Below are 18221 nucleotides of genomic sequence, written 5' to 3'. Positions count from 1 at the left end.
GAAACAGATGTGTACAATAATACAATTTGTATGGAACCTTTACAAATGACATCTACCACGGAAGAGAGGAATTAACTCCTCGTCAAGTGCTTTATGGCTTCCACGCTCCCTTATCACATGCAAGCCCTTTGAGGCTTAATTCCTGATGCTTCGGAGATACTGAAAGAAATAACAGTCTGTAATAAGACTCCACACTGGCACGCAAACACATGCATACATGTGAGATTTTAAAAAATCATACCGAATCCATGATGACAGTTAATGTTTGACATAAAAGTAATAAAAGCTTAATATCTGGCTTTCGAGGAAAAGCGCTACCCGATTCCATACACAAGACAAACATACCTAACGTGAATCTTTCTAACCATTTTTTTAATATATAAAGCATTTTATAGACATTATTTCTTTTGCTTCTTTCTCTCATAAAGCCTAGATTATGGTTAATATCTCATGACACCAAAAGTAATACTGTAACAGATATTAAAGCATTTTTTCAGCCACTTATTCTATAAAATATTAATTGCAAGCCTTACATGTGCTGTATATATAGGGGATTAGGTAACCGAGTTCCTGCTCAGTTCTAAATCAATAAAAGATAACATGTACAGCATCAATCATCGTTCACTCTTCCTTTAGTACATCCTAACTGCAAGGGGAAGATTTTAAAATATATATGTATTTAAGCACTCATGGAGATATTACAAGCTAGAGAGGATGTAAGCACTACTTACCTAGGAAGGACAGGTTTTTCTCCAGAAGCAAGTCTCTCAGCAGGACTTCGTGCTCATGGCCAATGGCACTGGGAAGTTTTCGTTAAGAAGAGTAACACACGTACAGTTATGAAAAGAGGTTATCGAAAAAACACGAATAAGGTTTATACTTTGAAGTGAAAAAAGAAATGTAATTTTAGCGACTATTTCCACCTTTAGGCTACATCTCTGAGAGTTCTATACACCTCCCCTCATTTTAAACGATTCGACAGAATTATTCTATAATGTTTATAGGCATTTTGGCAACTAAAGATGTGTAAATGGATGTGTGTGTAGTTGATCTCCTTTTGAAAAGAGGGAGAGTCATGTTAAACATCTTTTGTGCTGTGTTAAAACCCTCTGGTTTAGCCCGGCAGTTTACAGCACTTCCTCGGAGCCGCGGAGACCACAGCCTGCGCCTTCTGTGAGTCCACACTCAGAGCCAGTGGTCAGCAGCTCCCGTTCCGCCCCCAGTCCCCCGTGACTCGGGAAGCCAAAGAACTACATACGATGTGAAAGAAGGACATCTCAGTAAACGACAGTCAGTCAGGGTGCGTGTGCCGAGGCTGCTTCAAGTCTTCATCTCATGCGTGTGCAAGTGCACGTGTACGGTATGAATATAACAGACACACACAGGCACATGCACCTTTTTTGAGTGCTCACTAGGAGGCATGGTGCTAAGTGCTTCACAGATGTTTCATTCTTCCGGTTATCATTATCCTTATTTTATAGATGAGGAAACTGGGGCTTAGAGTCATCTGCACAAGGTCATACGGTTAATATGTGGCGAAGCAGAGGGTCAGGATGAGATCTGTGCAAACCCTGTATTTATGGTCTCCATACTGCTGCTTAGACGGTATTAAAATTCATTATGTGGATATCATTGATATTATTTCAAACAATGAAATCACATGCTCTAAACACTTTGGGGTACTATCACCTTATTCCACCCTCACAAGGACCACGTGAGTAGGCAGCCTCATGGTTAGGGAAAGCAGGGCTCGAGAAAGCTGAGGAACTTGCTAAGTCCCTGTGGCTGGCAAATAAGGAAATCAGAAATGGGACATGGAATTCTGGTGTCTTTTCCCAAAGGATGGGATTGTGCAGTCTAAAAAGGAGTGTCAGCCTAGTCTGGGACTTCAGTTCTGTCAAAAGCATTTCATCATAATGATCTAATTCTCTCACTGGCATGACAACCTGGTCAGGTCGCTCCTTGGCTTACCAGAGGCTCTCTCATTCTGAGCACGCCCTGCAGAAGTTCAGTTTAAATCAAATAACGCTTATATATTATTTGTAAAAGAAATTCTTGGCAACTTATCCTCCCTTTATCAACACATACAGGCGAATAGCAATTAGAATTCCAGAGATGCGGCCGCTCACGTCGGCTGCCAAAATGAGCCGAGTCACCGTGGCATCTGTCCTTTGCCATCTCCCCTCCCCACTCCAACGCACATGGCTACGTTTATTTAGCTTTTTAATGGAAACAAAATCAAGGAAATGCATTTTTAAATCACCAAATTTCACACGTGTGCAGAGTCCATTGAAGACATCTGATGAATACCTCTCAATGATTTCTCATTATTAGGGGCATGCCACATTTTAGAACTAAATTATTTACTTCTATTCCACATAGATGTGCTCTCACTTTTATTGTTGTAAATTATTTACATCTAAAATGTTGAATCATGAAACTGAGGTTACTGATGGTTCAGAAATGAAACCCACAGCATTTCAAGCTTCCTGCAGCATTATCTTTCCGTGCTTAGGTCTTTGTCTGACGGCTGTGTCCTGAAGTCACACTTTGGAAAAGTTGAGGTGGCTGGTTTCTCGCACCTTTTGTGTCAGTGAATATGATCTGTGGCAGGAAAGGTGTGGGTGAGCCTGGCTATTAGAGAAAAAAAAATAGCAGACACAGAAAGAAAAGGAATGCACAACGATAATTTATATTCTCTTTGCTACTGAGCTTTTTTGGTGCATTTATTAGTAAATGACCAATTTACTTTATTCGACTTACCCAAACGTCTCTGTGTAACCTTTTCATAATGGAGTAAAAAAGTTTTGTACCAATTCAGTTTACTAAATGTGTGCTTTCTTTCTTACAAAATGATGTATTTTACTGCGAGTAAGTGATGTAAATAGTACCAAATTATCAAAACAATATACAAATACCATTTTCACTCACATGAAAAACTAGGAATTTTTATTTAGTGTGAAATAAAATAATCCCTGTTGATCAGCTTAGGAGACATCTATGCAAGTGTATTTACATTATATAAAACTGCTACTACCTCAACGCAAAGACAAAATCAGTTCTCTATAAATATCCCAGCCTATTTTATTTTGCATGTAAAAGCAATCATCAATTTTCAATTTTTGAAAAAATATGCTTCTTGGTTCTGCTTTGCGTGATATAAACATATATCAAATATAAACTCTAGAAAATAAAGCTTGTAAAAATAGTAATTTTACTGGCAATAGGCACAATAATGGAACTGCCAAATTATAATCTAGTCGGTATATGCAATTTATAGACATACATCATTATCTTTATCAACTGAAATCCTGTCTGCATTAAATTCTACACAGTGAAAAAAGGAAAGTAAAGGATGACAAAAATGTAGGAAAGATACTCCAAAGAGAATTTTTAATGCTCCATAAGCAGAAACACTTAGCCTTTGTCTATAATAATACCTACTATTGATGTATGGCAGTGACCATGGGGCAAAACTTGTAAATAGCCTCACAAGCCATTTTCTTCGCCAGCAATACAGCAATCTAGTTTCCCGTAAGCATCTCAACTATTACTGAAAAATAGCCTCCTGGCATTTACAAAGCAGTTGACTTCATACTTTAGTCCATGCATATATAATTAGATAGTTATATTTAAAATCAATATGCAATCCTTCAAAAGACATTATGCTTTTAAAACCTTAACTTTAAATTGATTTTAAACTATTTTATGTGCTTGAAAATTAACATGTAATTCCGCCCTAGATACTCTGAGATGGTGTTAGTTGCTACACGAATGTGGTAAACTTTATGGCTGTAGCAACTTGAGGTTGACATTCCTACACTACTAACACTACCATTAATTTTACACCGAAGATAGAAGTATACTTTTACTTTGGTCTAACGAAAAGGTAAGCTTATGACAATGCTGTGATTTTATTAAGTCAGACTGGGGGAAACAGACTTGGAGAATAAATATATCAAGGGATATAATATAGATACTGAATATTCTTGCAAGAGGGCTCTGTTAAAAGATTATTGTTAAAATTAACCGTTATGAAAAAGTAAATGAGAGTTTTTTACAAAAATTTTACTGACTCTCTGCCCTTATAAAACAAGGTGGAATACAAACACACATGCGCATGCACACACACACTTGACCAGCAAGGCCTTCCCAAAAAATGCCTCCTGACTGATCACCAAGTCACAGCTGGTCACAGTGCCACCCCACCCTAACAAAACCTATACCAGGAAGGGAATGTTCTACTATAAGAAATGTGAGATTACTCATGGACTCACATAGATATAATTTTCATTAGAAAATGATCAATTATTTACTCTTTAAAAAGCATTTTAAGCCAAGGACTGTATCAAAATTCCTAGTTTTGCCACACCACCACTAAATGTATTGATGAATAATGTCCTATGTCATGAAGTCATTATTGTCCACTCAAATCCTGTTTTAAGAGTTAAGCATTAACTCTTTAGTAATCTCAAAGTTTTTAATGAATGACTGGCCATATTTTCATAGCCTTAAATCCAGTCCAGAGAGAAAAATTAACTCGGTGTCTCTAAAAATTTTTATTAGGGATTCAAATGACAGCTCAGACTGTAATCAGCATATAAGCAATAAGAGTCCACTGACCTTTAAAATGTGGCGGTCTCTGGCGACATTTTAATCACACCACCCTTTAACTTTAGGCAAAATTTATTCTAGCAAATGCAACCGAATTTGGCTCATTTTAAATAGAAATTTGATCTATGTTTAAAAATGTTCACTGGAATGGTTAGATACATTTCCAAGACAGTGTGTTACCTGCCTAATGATTCTATACCTTTAAACTCATTGAAAACCAAGCAGTCTGAAATAAGCATATGCAGCTGCTGAACTGACATCTTCCCATGGCCACTCTGGCTTCTCTTACGCTGTAGAGAAGAATGGTCTGCAGTGACCCTCCAGTTGATTGAATATAAAATAGGAGAGTATGAAATGTGTTTTGTGAAGCAGAACTTTATGTCATGTTAAAGCTAGACACATCTCCTCCACTGAGTCTAAGCTCGTCAATTGTGCACCTAAAATTTTATGGGAAAGGATACTGTTTGATGCAGTCCACCAGTGGTCCATAACAGCAGTCGTTCACAATGCACTGCAGACAAACACAAGAAGGGGCGGGGTGACTACAAACACTACTCCGTTGGACAGTCTCCTAAAAGCAGTCTCTCGAATTTTTTTCTTAATTCTTTTAAACGCTATTAAAAAAGTCTGTGCAGATTTAATCACAGAAAACAAAAACTGCATGCTTTTTTATTCACTATAAAAGCAAGCTATTAAAAAGTGAAATGCTCTTCTCGCAAATATTGCACTGCCATTTATGGTGCACCCTGACCTCAGTGATAGTTTATGATGACAGTAATTAAATGAGGTTTAAAATCCTTTACTCTGCTAGGCAGATAACAGCATTGCCACTGAAAATAGACAGCTGTGATTAATACCTGATAGACCTGATTTGCTAGAACCCCATCTGGAATCTGAGAAGGGTCCCGTAGCATACTATTTATCACAGACTTGGAGGCTGTGGAAGAAAAGAGATGAACTGTTAGCAGACAGTCAACATACTTTTAATGCAACATGAGAAGTGACATATACCTATATATACACAAAGCATAAAAATGAAAACACTACTAATAGGAATCACTTCCTTGTTATAAATCTACGAAAGCTTTTAATTAGTCCATTTTGCCAAGTGTGTAGGCCACATTGCCAGATTTGAAGATGACCTAATTTTTCCAAGGTAAATTAACAAGTACAGACCTAAAGCATATGTCTCTTTGCAGATAAATGAGCTTTGGAAAAGCCCACTTGGGGAAAAAAACACAACAAAGACAATCAGGAAAGAAAATATTTGCGGCAGGTAAGTATTTTATAATAAAGCATATGTATATAGAGAGCTTAGTGAAGGCAGGTCAGATTCAAAGACCAGTGATGTCAATAAAAATAACTTTAAGCCAAGAAAGCATCTCTGAATTCTAAACCTTTCTAAAATAATTCTCATCGACTGCCATAAAATGTTAAGTGCATTTCACAGGTGAGAAAAGCAGGTAAAATGACTGACTATTGAGGGAATCGCAAATGAGAAAAAAAAAAATTTTAAATACATATATGAATTTTTGTTCCAAACATATGTCTTCTTACATCCCATTGTAAATTACACTACCTTATCCAGGGAACTGTTGTAGAGGAGGCTAAGGGATATAGCATCCCTTATATAATGAGGGATGCGATATCAGGTCACATTCTTTGAAAATTGAGGCAGGAATCTTGGCCTCACTGTCTGTTGCAGGCACATGAAAACCAAGTGGCCAGAACTCCTCGTCCTCTGCAATGGAGGAATGCTCGTCTCTGGAGCAGTGATTTTCGACGCTGGTGTGCCACACGATTTTTAAAACATGCAATACCTGACTTTAGTCAGGGGCACTGACCTCTTTTCCTTTGATTGTCAAATAGAATAATGACAACAGCCAAGACAACAATAGCCATCCAGTGTGAAGGAATAAAAATTATACCTATTTTTTTGGTCAGATCGGCAAAAAATACTTTTTTTGTTGTGCCATGGAATTTTGGAAATCACTTTAGGTGCGCCATGAGATGAGAACAGTTGAAAATTGCCGCTCTAGACTGAAGCTAAGGCAGGGAATGGCTAGGAATCAATTCTTTCAAGTCCTCCAGTAGAATGATTCCCCAATATGCAGCAAAATGACTTAAGGTCTGGGCCACACAAAAACAATCTAAAATGCATAACGGATAATCACCTAGTTAATAGAATAAACACAGGCCACCGATTTACATCATTCAGGTTCTGAGATGATTCTGGGACTACTTTTTATTTTTTTATTTTTTATTGTTATGTTCTTTATCAAGTTCAGTACCATAAGAACACTGACAGTTATGATAAATGTTAGTAAATACTGTGGAAAGAGAGAAGGTAATTACGTCTTTCTCACGTAAGCATAGTACTGAGACCACAAAGAAATAAAACAAAGTACAATTATTTTAATTATTTCCTATTTTTGGTTACATAATTGCATGTTTACAGTACCATTTCTGTACTTAACAGCCATGTGTAAACGTGTTCGTGCTGCAAGCCAGCTGCACAACTAGCTCTGTGACCCGGGCAACTTACGGTGCCTTTCAAATGCAATGCCTTCATCTGCAGAAAGGGGTAATGTTATCTGAGCTTATTACCTTAAAAGTTTCTTGTGTGATTCTCTAAATCTGATGGCTATTCTGTTGTTATTTATTTTGTTAATGTTTAAGAAATATTCAGAACCAAATCAGATTAGGCATCTACTTCATATAAACTTAAGTTGGACTTGATTATTTCTGAGGGAAATTACCATGGATGAATGATAGGAACACTGGGAATATGAAACAGCAACTCATCTTATTGTAAAAAAATATATATTATTGCAACAATAGTGTTCAATCAATAGTAATATACCTGGTAAACTCACTCAGTTTTTCCACTAATTCTAAGACCTGGCCAGACAGAGGGACCACAGTTCTGCTCATGCATTTGGTCACCTTCTCTGAGGGTACTGACTGTCTCCGATTTGCCACTCAGTGACCAGACAATAATGTCAGACGCATTCTTTAAGATGACTCATGATGCCCCCAGTGTCTCAAGGAAACAGCACCTTCTCCACCTGTACCCATACCTGGTCATTGCTAAGACATTACACTGCTAACACCGCTAACACCCATACCGTGTGAGGAAGAAACGATTCATCTGTAAGTGTCCAGAGAGCATGACAAAAGTGTTATCCTATGGAAAATTACAGACCTCATAACCAACTATATGCAACTCATTGCTAAACTCATAAAACAAAGGCTCTTTTCTAAAAAGAAGAGAAACAATACTCTAGGACATAAGAAAATTAGGTCATTTATTTTACGAGGGAAGAAAGGGAAACATTAAAGAAACCAGAAACTGATGACATCATAATTTTCCTCACAATATAAACTTTAGAATAGTGTGCTTATCAGAATTAAGCATCACAGCCAATAAACTTTAAAAAAAAAAATAGTTTGAAAGTATTGAATAGAACACTATTCAAATCAAAGGAAGCTTGTAAGAGGAAGTCAGTCATTTTAAATTGAATAGTAAAAACTATATATTGAATCCACGTTCATGCAAAAAGTATGCCTCCATCTCAGATGAAGCCAGAGAGTGCAAAAGTATTCTTACACACATATTCTGAAGCTTTGGAACTGCCAAAGGGATGAACAATAACATGAACCACATGAGGACAGGCGATTGGACTATCTTGGAAGGGCTGGAGATGATAGGCTTCAAGGAAGCCTGTGCCTTTCATGGAAGCTGTCCCTGGGGCCAGTTACTACTTCTGTCCAATTTTCACCCATCTCTTTTGAGCATTCATGTACAGGAGTCTTGTTTTCCCTAACCTCTACCAGAGGCATTCATGCTGTTGACTGCATAGATTACCCGCCACTGCTTCGACTGGACTGCCGGGAATTCAACTTTCTACCAAGCATGTCACAAGGCAGGAATGCATGAGTCACCTGGAGCTAGATGCACAAGAATAGGGGAGAGCTGGTACATGTTAAAGCTACAGAGGACAGGCAATAGGCAATGCCAGGACTAAGGTCTAATGCCTAAAATAAGATTATGATTTTTTTTTTATCCTCACCCATGGACACTTCTTTGCATTTATCTTCAGATAGAGCAGGAGAAAGAGAGAGGGGGAAAAGAGAGAGAGAAACATTGATGCGAGAGAGACACATTGACCGGCTGCCACCCACATGACCCCAAACAGGGCCGGAGACAAGCCACAACCGAGGTACGTGCCCTTAGCGGGAACCAAACCCGGGACTCTCTGGTCTGCGGGCCAACGCTCTAACCACTAAGCCAAACCTGCCAGGGCTGTGATCTTTTTAACTGTGAAATATTTCTAACAAAAAGTTGTCAAGGAGCCTAATATAATAAACACCCCCCCCCCGCCCCGACACACACACACTTGGATTTAATTTCTGAATCTGCAACTAAATTAGCTATAAACACTCCAATATTAATTTGTATAGACTTTTAAAATGTATCCATCTTGCTAGAGGTTGGCTTATTACTATATTCAAGAAACCAAACTTTGGTTTTGTTGATTTGCTCTACATTTCTTCAAATTTCATTTAATTTATCTTTTTGTGATCATTATTTCCTGCTTTCTCCATTAAATTTACTACATTATTCTTTTGCTAACTTACTATTTTTATTGAATAAATTTTCAATCTTTTATTTTAACATACACTTTTTATAAACTTTATGCTTATTGTTGACATCATTACAGATGTCCTCATTTTCTTCCCTTTGCTTGCCTCCACCCAGTCCCTGCCCCCCTTCCTTCTGGCCATCAACATACTATTGTCTGAGTCTATGGGTTATGCACATATGTTCTTCATCTTCTTTTGTCCAGCCCCCTGCCTGCCTCCTCTGACAGCTGCCAGTCTGTTCCATGTATCCATGCCTCTGTTTCCATTTTGTTTGTTAATTGATTTTGTGCATTAGATTCCACATATAAGTGAGATCATATGGTATTTGGCTTATTTCATTTAGCATAATAATTTCTACTTTTAAAGCTATAATTTTTCCTCTAAATTCTGCTTTAGCTACATGCCACAAGATTTGTTGTCATTTATAAATATTCTATAGTTTCCATAATTTCATCTTTGATCAATAAATTATTTAAAAACATATTTCAACATTTTATATTTCTAATTTGATTACAACATGGTCAAATATGCAAAGTTTATATTAATTTGGGGGTATTTTACTTCCTTTGTGTTTTTATATGCAAACAATTTTTACAAATGTTTTATGTCTTAAAAAATTAATGAAGCTCCTATTTTTGAGGTACAAGGTTCAGGTATGTCAGGTAGGTCAAGATTTTTTTTTTAAATCTTCACCCAAAAATATGGTTTTATTGATTTTTAAAGAGAAGAAGAAGGAAGTGGGGGAGAAAGAGAGAAACATCAATGTGAGATAGAAATATCGACTGGTTGCCTCCTGCATACGTCCTGACTGGGGATAGAACCCACAACCTGGGTATGTGCCCTGAAGGAATCAAACCTGCAACCTTTTTGATGTAGGGGACAACACTCCAACCAGCTGAGCCACCTGGCCAGAGTTCAAGATTTTTAATTCTATTATTCAAATCTATATTGCTATTAATTTTTTCCAAACTAGATATGAAATGATCATTTATTATTGTGGACTTGTCAGTTTCTCTTTATAATTTGCCAATGTTTGCTTTCTCTGTTAGAGGGCTATATTGTTGGGTGTATCAATTCATTGTTTTATATACACTACTTGCCTTTTGGCATTAAGTTATGACCTTCTGTAACTCTCTCTCTCTCTCTCTCTTTTTGGTCTTCAATTGAATGTTATCTATAGGTAATACCACTATACCACTTTTCTTTTGCATAGTATCTGCCTGATATATCTGGTGTTTCATTTCTTTACTTTGAGCTTATTGTGTCTTTAAGTCATAGGTATGGGTCTTATAAATAGCATTTAGCTACATTTTCTAAAATCAAATTTGGTAAAATCTCTGTCTTTTATTTTATTTTATTTTTTTAAATTTTACCCTCACCAAGGATTTTTTTTAAAAAAATTGATTTGAGAGAGAGGAAGGGAGAGAGAGAGAGAGAACAACATGGACATGAGAGAGAAACACTGATCGGTTGCCTCCTATATGCTCCTTGGCCAGGGATTGAACCCGCAATCTGGGTATGTGCCCAGACCAAGAACAGAACCCATCATCTTTAGGTGTATGGGGTGATGCTCCAACCAAATGAGCCACACTAGCCAAGACAAAAAACATTTTCTAGGAATGGCCATGTTAGAACACGAAACACATCTCGATAAATTTAAGAAGACTGAAATTATATCAAGCATCTTTTCTGACCATAATGATATGAAACTAGAAATAAATCATACACATGCACACACACACACACACACACACACACACACACACACACAAGGAGGGTACATAACATGTTACTAAACAATGAATAGATTAACAATGAGATTAAGAAATAAATCAAAGATACCTGAAACAAATGAAAATGAGAATACAGCAACTCAAAAATCTATAGGAAACAGCAAAAGCAGTCCAAAGAGGGAAATTCATAGCATTATAGGCCTATCTCAAGAAACAAAACAAAAAAATCTCAAGTAAACTATTTAATTTTATACTTAAAGAACTTGAAAAGAACAACAAGTAAAGCCCAAAGTGAGTAGAAGAAATAATAAAGATCAAAGCAGAAATAAATGAAATAGAGTCGAACCAACAATATAAAAGATCAATGAAATAAACAGCTGCTTCTTTGAAAAGATAAACAAGATTGACAAATCCTTAGCCAGACTCATCAAGAAGAAAAGAGAGAAGACCCAAATAAATAAAATCAGAAATAAAAGAAAGTAACAACTGATACCAAAGAAATGCAAAGGATTGTAAGAAAATATTATGAACAACTATATGCCAACAAATTGAACAATCTGGACAAAATATATAAATTCCTAGAAACATACTATCTTCCAAAATTGAATCCAGAAGAATCAGAGAATCTGGATAGACAGATTACAATGAATGGAACTGAAGCAGTAATCAAAAAACTCCCAAAGAACAAAAGTTCTGGACCAGATGGCTTCACAGGTGAATTTTACCAAACAGTCAAAGAAGAACTAGCACCTATCCTTCTCAAACTATTTCAGAAAATTTAAGCAGAGAGAAGAGTCCCAAGCTCATTTTACAAAGCTGGCATTATCCTAATTCCAAAACCAGATAAAGACACCACACACACAAAAAAGACTATCATAGGACAATATCCCTGATGAAAATAGATGAAAAATTCCTAAAACAAGTATAAGCAAACTTGATTCAGCAATATATTAAAATGATCATACTCCATGATCAAGTGGGATTTATTCCAGGGATACAAGGTTGGTACACTATATGCAAATTAATAAACATGATATACCACATAAACAAAATGAAGGATAAAAACCATACAATCATATCAATAGAGGCAGGAAATGCATCTGGTAAAATCCAGCACCCATTTATGATAAAAACTCTCAGCAAAGTGGGAACAGAGGGAACATGCCTCAATGTATAAAGGCTTTATATGACAAACCCACAACCAACATCATACTCAATAGGCAAAAACAAGAAGTGTTTCCCTTAAGACCAGGAACAAGACAAGGATGTCTGCTTTTACCACCTTTTCCCCCCCTTAATCCTTCCTGAGGATATTTTTCCATTGATCCCTAGATAGAGTATAAGGAAGGGAGGGAAAGAGAGAGAGAGAGAAACATAGATGTGAGAGAGACACATTGATGGGTTTTCTCCCACACAACCCAACCAGGGTTGGGGATCAAAGCCACGACCCTTTGGTCTGCAGACCACACTCTAACCACTGAGCCAAACTGGCCAGGGCTGCTTTCATGCCTCTTATTCAACATAGTACTGGAAGTCCTAGCCACAGCAATCAGACAAGAAACAAAAAGTATCCAAATGGGAAAAGAAGAAGTAAAATGGTCATAATTTGCAGATGACATGATACTGTGGGTAGAAAACCCTAAAGAATCTATCAAAAAACTACTAGAACTAATAATTGAATTCAGTCAAGTAGCAGGATGCAAAATAAATATCCAGAAATAAGTTGCTTTTTTATAAACTATCAGAAAGGGAAACTAAAGATAACAATCCCATTTATAATTGCATCAAAAATTAAATTAAATTAAATACCTGGAATAAATGTAATCAAGGGTGTAAAAGACTTATACTTGGAAAATTATAAGACACTAAAGAAAGAAACTGAAGAAGATACAAATAAATGAAAGCACATACTGTGTTCATGGATTGGAAGAATTAATATAATTTAAACATCCATACTACCCCAGAGCAATCTATAGATTCAGTGCAATTTCTATCAAGATACCAATGGCATATTTCACAGGACTAGAACAAATATTCCAAAAACTTATATAGAACCACAAAAGATGCTGACCAGCTATAGTAATTTTAGAAAAAAGAACCAAGCTGGAAGAATCTGGCCACCTGATATCAAAGTATACTAAGTATTACTAAGTACACTTAGTATTACTAAGACCATAGTAATTAAAATAGCAGGGTACTGGCATAAAATCAGATAAATGGAACAGAAGAGAGAGCCCAGAAATAAATCCATGCCTTTATGGTCCATTAATATGTGACAAAGAAGGCAAGAACATACAATAGGGTAAATATAGTCTATTTAATAAATGGTGTTGGGAAAATTGTACAGATATGTGCAAAAAATAAAAAAATAAAACCAGACCACCTTCTTACACCACATACAAGAATAACCTGAAAGTGGATTAAGTACTTAAATGTTACACTAGAAACAATAAAAATCCTAGACGAAAACAAGCAGTAAAATCTCTCACATTTCTCATAGGAATATTTTTTCTAATATATCTCCTCAGGCAAGAGAAACTAAAGAAAAAATAAACAAATGGGACTATATCAAACTAGAAAGTGTTTGCACAGGAAAGGAAACCATCAACAAAATGAAAAGACAACCCACCAAATGGAAGAACATATTCACCAATGATACATCTGATAAGGGGTTAATATTTAAAATTTATAAATAACTTGTACAACTCAACACCAAAAAAACCAAACAACCCAATTAAAAAATAGGCAAAGGACTGGAATAGACATTTCTCTAAAGAGGACATACAGATGGCAAATAGACATATGAAAAGATGCGTAAGGTCACTAGTCATCAGAGAAATGCAAATGAAAACCACAAAGAGATAACACCTCACACTTGTCACAGTGGCTACCATCAATAAACCAACAAGAATGTAGAGAAAAGAAAATTGCAGACTGGTGCAGCCACTGTGGAAAGAAGTATGAAGTTTCCTCAAAAAATAAAAAATGGAACAGACTTATTACCCAGCGACTCCACTTCTGGGACTATATCTGAAGAAACCTGAAACAGTAATTCAAAAGAATATATGCACCCCTACGTTCACTGCAGCATTATTTATAATGGTCAAGGTGACTTGGAAGCAGCCCAAGTGCCCATCGTGAGATAAGTGGATAAAAAAGTTGTGGTACATTTATACAATAAAATACTATTCTGCCATGAAAAAAAAAAAGGAAATCTTACCTTTTGCAACAGCATGGGTGGACCTGGAGAGTATTATGCTAAGTAAAATAAGCCAGTCAGAGAAAGACAAGTACCATATGACTTGATCATGTGTGGAATCTAATAAACAAAATGAACTAACAAAACAGATTCATAGATACAGAGAACAGACTGACAGCTGTCAGAGGGGAGAAGGTTTGGGGGGGCTGGGTGAAAAAGGTGAAGGGATTAATAAAAAATAAAAAACTCATAGACACAGACAATATTATGGTGATCACCAGAGTGAAAGGAGGGTAAGGGGAGGAAGAGGAGGGTATAAGGAGTGTAAAGGTGATGGAAGGAGACTTGACTTGGGGTGGTGAACACATAATACAATATACAGATGATGTATTACAGAATTGTACACCTAAAACCTATATAATTTTATGAACCAATGTCACCCCAATAAATTCATTAGACAAAAACTACAAAAAAAAAAAAAGAGAAAAAACACAGTTTCTAAAAGAATGGTGAACTCAGAAAGTTATGCAGTATCATATTTTGAGAGGGAGAGGCAACACAGAACAGCGGTTACGGAGCACCGCCTAGAATCATGGACTTGGTTTGAGGACTGGCTCTTCCATCTACTAGCTATGTTGTCTCAACACGTTAATTCATGTCTGTGGCCCTCAGTTCCCTCATCTGTAAAAGAGCACAGCACTGGAACTTACTTTGTAGGGTTCTTGTGAAGATGAAATAAAATAGCACAGGCAAAGCACTTAACATGTCATTTCAGACTTTGACTGTTGGCTTTGGCTGGGGTTAGATCACGGTGGGGCCTGGTTTCTGCCTCTCAATACTGCATTACCAATAAGCAGATCATGCTTTACTTTCTATTGTCAAGAGGGTAAAAAAAGAAAGACTTTACAAGACGTGTATGAAGTTGGGACTGTCCTTACCAAGTATATTTTCCTACAGCCTTGGAGAGACAGCTAGAAGTGAATCTGTTTAACAGGCAGAATTTGGTAATGCCAGACCATCCCTTCCTGTACCCCTCCCCTACCCCACTCCATTATGACACTCACTACCCAATCCATAATCCAAGCTGTTCTCTGGAAAAAACCCGGCAGGAGTCCTCTCTGTGCTTTAGTTTAATGTTATACCACGGGGTGGGGGCCGTGTATTTTAGGTCTTATCTATACCAAGGATAAGAGAAGGATTTCCTCCCCCTACCTCAGGGCACTTCAAGCATCAGCAATCAAGCAAGTGAAGACGTTCCCCCCTCCCCCCCCATCACTGACATCACACCCATTCTTATAACTCTCTTTCCGTAATGTAAACACAGGTAAGTGGCCAGCCACCACTTAAAGGAACTGAGGCAAATACGCAGGTGAACCCTCTGCAGTTTTAAGGTCCCTAGAAATCCTGCCCACTACAAAGAGTGCCTTCTGACTAGGTGACCAAACCAAAGACAAGACCATATATATTTAGGACCCTGATGCATGGTGCTAAGTAGGTTTAAGCACAATAGGTGAACCAGCATGGGGTTGACTGTATATTTGGTGGCAGCACTCAGGCGAGAAGAAAGCATAAAGTGAGGGGAAAAGAATACAGGGATAAACACAGGATGGACCACATTGAAGGAAAATTCATATGCAGAGAGATGGAGGGTGTTAGAACCTACCGCCCCAAAGAAGAACAATCCCTGCAGTTGTACAGCTGGATGGGGAAGGCAGCTGTTGTTGGCAGCACCTCAAGTCCACCCAGAGCTTTGCCTGCTCGCGCGGTTGCTCCAGACACAGAGCTCTAGGACAGCAAAGCCTCAACATACGAGCTAAAATGTAATCTTTTGTTCAAAGGCTGGTTTAAGGCCTTTGGACATCAAGGTCATGAACATCTCAAGTGACATCTCCACAGGAGGTGGCTTGTTTGAGTCTTCTCTGGATAGTTTTGATAGTACCAGTGGCCCACAAGAGCCTGGTTACTCTTGTGCAGTTGAAACTATTGTTACTCAAGAATTCCAGGCAGCCCACTAACTCTCCCATTGCACAGAAGAGATCTCTACAGCACTCTGATCAGCTTCTTGTCTTGGGCAACTTACAGCTCTATAGTCACTATATACCTTCAACTGTTACTCCACAAATAAATAATTGACAAATATTTATTAAGCACCTGATTAATGACAGGAATCTACTTAATTCCACCTCTCTCACCCACTCACCCTCAACCCCTTCCTCCAAATCTAGAATGTTGTTTTGGTTCCGGTCAAAACTTGAAATCCCAATTCAATTCTCACCTTCGCTACTAAATTTTCCCCTTATTTTTCCAATGCATATTGTGGAGCAGAGTGAACTCATTTTGTCTACCAACCATTTGGCACTTGATTAAATATTACTTTGTCATCTGTTCACAGGAGATTGATCAGAATGCTAAGACTTGAAACCATGACACATTTTTAAAAATCTGAAAAAGGAATATTTAGCACAGTATAAAAAAAAGATGCCACATTTCCTCAGTGTTATCTTTAAGCAACTGTAGGCTTTTATTTGGAGGATTAAGCTCATCCTGTAGTCACCCCAAGGAGACAAGAAATAATTCTCATAAGCCTATTTCTGGTTCTGAAGCTGTAATATATCAGATTTCAAGCTTGGCTTTATATGGCCCAATATTTGGTCTACATCAATGTTTAGACCATTTTGTCCCACCTTAGGAGACTTTTTAAACTCTTTTTTCTTAACTGCCCCGCTCCCATGACATGTTAATGCCACAGGTATACTGCATATCTATTTATGAGATGTCAGCCCCTTGAGAACGCATGACTCACATGGAGGACTAGGGAACTGTTTCTGTCGGGATACTTGATAAATTGCTTAAAAGTAGAAATATTTTTCTGTTATTACCTCAAAGTTTCTCTGTACAAATTGTTGAGTAAATTATTAATGAACTACTTAAATCCAAGCCCTGCCTATATTCTCTATTATTACAGCAATTTTTATGAAGTCAAAGGGATTTGACTTACTTTGAGCTTTTCTCGTTATGAACGACGTTGTATTTTTTCCTTTCTTGTTTTCGGAAAATTTAGACTCAAAGGGTATAGGGTATAGGACACAATGGGTATAGGACACAATGGGTCTTTAGCACGCAAAACAATTTTTTCTTTAACAATTGTGTATTATTTTAATAAGTACTTTCTATTTATGACAAGATATTCTAGTTTATCATTGAAGGTAGAAGTATAAATTTCCTTTAAAAATATAATTAAATAAATGACATTTTTAAAAATTAAGTAAACACTGTGCTATGTGGATATGACAAAAATTGTTAATGTACCCAAATTTTTAAAATTTCAGAAATACTAGTTTAATAGTTGTATAAAGTCAATTGAACATTCAGGAAGACAGGGTTACTCAGTCTATCCTATTACAGGTTTCCACTTCTGAAAAGGAACAGCAGCTAATATTTGCTGAGTGCCTACAATATGTCAGGCACCATTCTAAACTCTTCATGTGTATTTTTAAAAAAAATTTTTTTCCTTTATTAATTTTTAAAGAGAGAGTAAGGGAGAGGGAGAGAGAGATAGAAACATTGATGAGAGAGAACATCAACTGGCCACCTCCTGTATGCCCCCCACTGGGGATCAGGCCCACAACCTGGGCATGTGTCCTGACTGGGAATCGAACTGGCGACCTCCTGGTGCATGGGTCGACACTCAACCACTAAGCCACACCGGCCGTGTGTGTATTACGTGTATTAACTCACCTACTAGGTGACTATCCCCATCTGAGAAATGAAAAAACTGAGCCATGAGGAATTTTAATGATTTGCCCAAAGCCCCATTCCCAGTTAGTGGTGAAGTCAAGATATGAACTTAGCTAGCTGAGCTCATAATTACCAGACTGTTCTTCCCTTGCTCTATTCCCACAGTATCCAAAGGTTCTATATTAATGTATTTATACTTACAAGAACTGAACTCAACTTTTCCATTGGTATCCCCTCCTCCTTCCAAGATCTCCCTCCAATTCAAATATCAGCAATTAAAGTTTCAAGAC

General features: G+C 37.2%; 1 protein-coding gene across 13 annotated transcripts in view; it reads right to left on the bottom strand.

Moving 5' to 3' along the window:
- The window catches only part of CDIN1 (CDAN1 interacting nuclease 1), a 211445-nt gene that overhangs the window by 109494 nt on the left and 83730 nt on the right, over positions 1-18221 (bottom strand). For all 13 annotated transcript variants that reach the window (XR_004960155.1, XR_004960157.1, XM_036266778.1 and 10 more), the window contains 3 exons: positions 5472-5551; positions 5076-5125; positions 732-799 (listed from right to left, as the gene is read on the bottom strand). Coding sequence is in view for 11 of the 13 variants with exons in the window: in XM_036266778.1 (XP_036122671.1) it covers positions 732-799; positions 5076-5125; positions 5472-5551 (198 nt within the window). In the remaining 2 variants the exon portion in view is untranslated. The remainder of the gene's footprint in view (positions 1-731; positions 800-5075; positions 5126-5471; positions 5552-18221) is intronic.

Source organism: Molossus molossus, unplaced genomic scaffold (assembly GCF_014108415.1).
Source record: "Molossus molossus isolate mMolMol1 unplaced genomic scaffold, mMolMol1.p scaffold_m16_p_1, whole genome shotgun sequence".
NCBI lineage: Eukaryota > Metazoa > Chordata > Mammalia > Chiroptera > Molossidae > Molossus > Molossus molossus.
The sequence above is the reverse complement of the archived record's forward strand: the minus strand, read 5'-3'. Positions and strand labels throughout refer to the sequence as shown.